Below are 6,000 nucleotides of genomic sequence, written 5' to 3' on the forward strand. Positions count from 1 at the left end.
GGGGGGGGGGAAAGAGGGGAGCCCAGAGCTGGGGAAGCACAGGGTGTGGGGGGAGGGGGAGCTCAGGGCTGGGGCGGCGGGGGGGGGGGGGAGAGCCCAGGGCTGGGGTAGCAGGGCGTGCAGGTGCGGGGGGAGAGCCCAGGGCTGGGGCAGCAGGGAGGTGCGGGGGGAGAGCCCAGGGCTGGGGTGGGGGCAGCCAAATTTTTTTTTTGCTTGGGGCGGCAAAAAACCTAGAGCCAGTCCTGGCTCTGGTGATTTTGCCACTGCTCAGAACTTTGCCAAGCACCACCAGAGTGAAATTAGCAAAAAACTCTGCTCAGGTTCTGTGCTGATATCCAAAACCCTTTGAGGAGCAGTGCAACTATCAAGAAACACATTAGCATTCTGAAGCAGCAACTTCAGTTAACCAGAGCAGGAGGACTTAAAAACAGAGCCTTACAGAGAGGTAGTGCAGTAGAAACTCCCATCCTGATATCAGGGGGCTATGTATGGGGTTAGGGGGAAAAGAAACAGAAAGCTCCTAACCCTTCCAACAACTGGAGAAGTTGGAACTTCAAATTTATAAAAATCCCAGCTGCCACAGTTCAGGGAAAATGCATCTGTATTTCACCCACCAACAAGGGCAACCAGTCTAGGCTCCCGGCCCCTCAGTCATCCATTTTGTGAGGAGACCTGCATCTCTCTCCCTCCTGATCAGGGTTTTTTTCAGGCTGCCCAATTCTCTGCCTATACTGTAAGTTCCCCAGCAAGCCAGAATGCCTTAATAGGTCAGAGGCTGTTCTTTACTTTCTCTCCGAAGGCTATGAACAACTGTCACTGCCAACAGTCACAAACTTTACCACGCAGCTCTTTATAAGCAAGTACATTTATTCATAAGGTGAAAGTACTAGAGAAAAAAATATTAAAGACAACGGAAGAAACTACATGCACATTAAAAAGCTTACTAGAGACAACACCAACTCCAAGCTCGGGCTCTGGTAGGTGTCAGTCCTTCAAAAGCCACAACATGGTTTTCATCATGGTTACAAGTTCATAACCATCTCAGATTCAGAACCAGAACACCCATGAATAGTTCAGGCTTTCCTTTATATTGGCTTGGGTCTTTGATGTTGGTCTCAGGTAAGAGGATCAGCAAACAACAGTCAACAACACAGCCTTATGAAGCTATGCCCTGTGTTTTTGCATAACCAGCAGTGGGAAATTTGTAATCACCTTCCCCTAGGTATTCCCCAGGAAAATAACACTTTTTGTTCCACGAGTCCATTCTTGTCTGGCACATTGTTCAATGTAGTTTTCTGAAACCACAAGTCTGACATTTGTCACATCTCCCACCCATGAGAGGTCCCGTACAATCCCAGCCCACAGTAATACATAAATAGGGCCCTACCAAATTCACGGTCCATTTTGGTCAATTTCATGGTCATAGGATTTTAAAAATCATAAATTTCATGATTTCAGAAATTTAAATTTGAAATTTCATGGTGTTGTAATTGTAGGGGTCCTGACCCAAAAAGGAGTTGTAGGTAGGATTGAAAGCTTATTGTAGGGGGGTTGCAGTACTGCTACCCTTACTTCTGTGCTGCTGCTGCTGGCGGTGGTGCTGCCTTCATAGCTGGATGGCTGAAGAGTGGCAGCTGCTGGCTGGGAGTCCAGTTCTGAAGGCAATACCGCCGCCAGCAGCAGCGCAGAAGTAAGGATGGCATGGTATGGTACTGCCACCCTTACTTCTGTTCTGCTGCTGACAGGGCACTGCCTTCAGAGCTGGGTGCCTGGCCAGTAGCCGACGCTCCTCGGCCACCCAGCTCTGAAGGCAGTGCTTAAATAAGGGTGGCAATACCACAACCCCCCTAAAATAACCTTGCAACCCTCTTTTTGGACAGGACCCCCAGATTGAGAAATGCTGGTCTCCCCCCCCCCCCCCCCGAAATATGTATGTAAAAGCACACAAGACCCGATTTCACGGGGGGAGTCCAGATTTCATGGTCCGTGATACATTTTTCATGGCCCTGAATGTAGTAGGGTCCTATACGTAAACCATTCATTTAATAAAATGGACCCCAAATACACTTCATTCAATAAAGTCTCCCAAGGATTTTACAGGAAATTGCCATATCTGTCACAACAGCTTTCCCCCTTTCGCCACAGCTGATGAAAATAGGGGGACTGGTCCTCTCACTATGTGGTTGCCTTTGAATCTCTCGGGTGGATCCATCCTCTCCTGTCTTTCAAATATACCTCTGGCTAGTACGTACTTGGTAAATTTTTCAAGCCTTGGCTGTACTGAGTGTTTTTTTAAGTAGTACCTCTAAATCCCCTTTAAAGCCTGGTCTACATGCATATTTTCGTATAACTATTTCTGTAAAAATCATACCCTTAACCCAAGTTTTAGGCTGTTTTCACAGACAAAAAATATTTTTCTTTAGCTTTATTTTAACAGCAACACGTGCTAGCCATATTTCTGTATGATTTTAGTGGAGACAAGACACAAGAGCTTTTCACTAAAGTATAGTTAGACAAAGTCAACATTATACCCCCCACATGGGTTTAATCTCACCTAGCAACTTCACTATAAAAACTAGAGCCTTGTCTCCACTATGACTTTTATAGCAAATAGTTAACACACATTACCTATCTCACTGTAAAAACCCACCTTTTTTGGCAGTGAAGACACAGCCAAACTGGTACAACTCCCACAAAAGGGATTTGTGTAGCTTTAACTATACCAGTGTAAACAAAACACTTTTACTCCTTTTGTACTTCCTTGTTCAGCCAGATCTGCTTTTTATAATCCATAGTGTTTGTACAATATTGTTGAATGGCATACATAACCTTTGCACATACAGCAATTTATCCAAACATTTTGTTTCCTTTTAGTCTTTTCCCTCCACTGCTCCATCCCATTTGATTACATCCAACATTCGTGTTCTCTCCCTAATTAAACATATCTTTATGCATCTGTCTTGTGATGAGACTTGTTATACAAAAATCTCAGCTTTAAAGATTTTTTTAAAATAAGTACTCCAATAAATACAACTTCTTACAAAGTTGTATAATTTCACAAAGCCTTGAATCTATACTCTAAATCAACATTACTATTGCTTAAATCATGGCTAATGAAAATACACAACAATTTTCCTTTGTACACATCTACATATCAAGATTAATAGTCCATCGGGCAGGGCAACATAAAAATGAGGGGGAGGAGGGAGTATTTTAACATTCTTGTTAAAAACCTTCTAAACTACACACAGTTTTCATTGAAATTGCCCTGGAAGCTTCCATGTAGCTTGCTAGATAACTGCAAGGTATTTTTCATAAAGCACCTATTTTACAGAAGCATCTGTTGCAGAACACTAGAACAATACAGGTTATAAACCATATATTGATTAAGATTCTAGGTCAGGGGTCAGCAACCTTTCAGAAGTGGTATGCCAAGTCTTCATTTATTCACTCTGATTTAAGGTTTTGCATGCCAGTAATACATTTTAACGTTTTTAGAAGGTCTCTTTCTATACGTCTATAATATATAACTAAACTATTGTTGTATGTAAAGTAAATAAGGTTTTTAAAATGTTTAAGAAGCTTCATTTAAAATTAAATTAAAATGCAGAGCTCCCCGGACCGGTGGCCAGGACCCAGGCGGTGTGAGTGCCGCTCAAAATCAGCTTGTGTGCCGCCTTTGGCACACGTGTTATAGGTTGCCTACCCCTGTTTTAGATGGAGGCCTTCCAGTCTTTTGGATAAATAATTTTAAGTGATGTATCAGCAATATTTATCAAAACGAGTTTGAACAAGTGACCATATGCCACAAAGTGATGAAAGTTATAACGAATGCCAACTCCTGGAATCATGCCATAAATGAGGAGTTATCTATTATTCTTTGTTTTACAACATCCAAGTGAGTTCTAGGTGCTTTACAGAAATAGAGAAGGCATGGTTCGTGCTTTAAGAATTTAAAATCTAAAAATAAGAGAGTTCAGACACTAGGCCACATGCTGCCCTTGCTACCAGTACGAGACGCATACCGAATCAACTGAAGTTCTACATAGTATCTAGCTCCTTGTGTCAGAATTTACTAGAATTGCCTGCTTTTGGTAGCTTCTGTAACAGTCATATCTTTTTATATGTATGTTTAGAAGCCACAGAATTAGGGTATTTTTAGACTCTTGTATTAGTGGAGTAGAAAAAGTTAAAACTCTTTTTTTCTAGAAAGTTTCCTTTCCTCAATATTTAGTCCCCACTGATTTTTTCTTGTGAAGTTTGGTTTGGTGACGCCCCTTAAATGTAAAACTCCTTCTGTGTACATATAATAGGAGTTCTTCTATTTTCCTTACCTTGCTTCCTTTGTTTGCGTACTATCACCTTAGAAACTTAAACGCTCTGCCCCAGATCAGCCTTTACACATTTACACCATGGTTTTTCTTATTATTCTTCCTTCTAAAATTGTTTCTCTACCCATACATCACAGTATCAATACATTTTTTATGAACATAACATATATATTTGTAAAACTGTTTATCCTTGGAGTTAGGAGATCCAAGTTTTATTTTCATTTCTTTCACAAACATACTATATGACCTTGGATAAGTCACTCAACCTGTACATCTCAGTTTCCCCACCCATAAGATAGGGATAACAATTTCTACTTTATATGTGTTGAGAGACATAAAGCATCAGGTATTTTATACATCCAGAGATAAAAGCCACTAGAGAAGTGCAGTGCCCAGGGGTATATATTAATTATTAAACATTTTGTTTATATAAACAGATACATATATGCACAAAATAAGTAATACATAAATGCAGAGTAAGTGTGTTCCATGAACTGCAGAAATGAACTAACACTCATGACATTTCTGGGAGATCAAGTCAATATTATCCCTCCCTTTCCAGATGGGGGAGGAAAAAAAAGAAGAGGTTAAATGTCTTCCCCGAGGCCACATAGGTAATTACAAAGCCAGGAAAAGAACGTATGGTTTCTACCAATCCCTTGGTATAACTACTAACCCACACACACAGGAGTCAACCACCACCATAGCAATTTGTAAACACACATATAACTATATTATGTACACAATTTTATTACAGATCTGTAATACAGTTTAGAACAAGTGTTGTATTAAAAATACCATCTGATGTATGCTTTTGTATTTATCTGAACACTGAGGTACACCATGTGCACCTGCACAAATAGCATTGTTGTTGCTTATTCTCATACGAGATGCATACCCATGTTCATCACATCTTACACACACACTAGTGTCAGAGATGGGCGGATGCAGGCACAAGCGTTCCTGCACACACAAAGGGCTGGATTATGCACACAGGCACCCCGGTGCCGGGGCACACACGGGAGAAGGTGCTGGGGGCTGTCCCCAGACACACACACACACAGACGTGCCATGGGCTGAGGGGGGGTGTATGCGGGGAGAGATGCCATGGCTGGGATGAGGAGCGGAGGGATGGGGGATGGGATGGAGTGGAGGGGTCTAAACCCAGCCAGCCCCCTCTCCCCACAGGAAGCCGGGCAGGGTGGGCGCCTCCCCATCCTCACCTGGTCTATGGGCAGCCGCACGGCGTTGCTGAGCGGCTGCAGCAGCGTAGAGCCCGTGGTGCTGGTGGCCATGGCGAGGGCGCCGCCCCCGGCCCGGGAGAACGGGGACTGGTCGGGGGGGAGCAGGAGAAGCCGCTTTTCCCTCCCGGCTCCCCACGACAGCGGCAGCAGCGCGAAGAGCCCGACCTACGTCGTGACAACAAGGGGCCGGAGGAGGCGGTGGGAGCGGCCCAGCCGCGGAGTGACAGTCCCGCTGTCCACTCCACACGCGGCCAGAAGGTTGAGTGACAGGCGGCGTCTCCCAATCCCCGCCCAGCAGGAGGGCGGGACAAAGCCGCCAGTCATCACCTCCCCCCCAGCGCCCGGGGTGGCCGCGGGACCGGGTTTGGGGCGGTTGGGCTGGGGTGTGACCCGCCTTCGCCTTCTGCCGGGGAGCGGCTGCGGGA

At 44.5% G+C, this 6,000-nt stretch overlaps 1 protein-coding gene across 1 annotated transcript in view; it reads right to left on the minus strand.

Moving 5' to 3' along the window:
- MBOAT2 (membrane bound O-acyltransferase domain containing 2) overlaps window positions 1-5,768 on the minus strand; it is a 191,106-nt gene extending 185,338 nt beyond the window's left edge. The window contains exon 1 of the mRNA XM_039528940.1: window positions 5,555-5,768. Within this exon, the coding sequence (XP_039384874.1) occupies window positions 5,555-5,626 (72 nt within the window). The 5' untranslated portion in view covers window positions 5,627-5,768. The remainder of the gene's footprint in view (window positions 1-5,554) is intronic.
- Between the last annotated feature and the right edge of the window lie 232 nt (window positions 5,769-6,000).

The sequence above is a fragment of the Mauremys reevesii genome, linkage group 3 (genome assembly GCF_016161935.1).
Source record: "Mauremys reevesii isolate NIE-2019 linkage group 3, ASM1616193v1, whole genome shotgun sequence".
Taxonomy (NCBI): domain Eukaryota; kingdom Metazoa; phylum Chordata; order Testudines; family Geoemydidae; genus Mauremys; species Mauremys reevesii.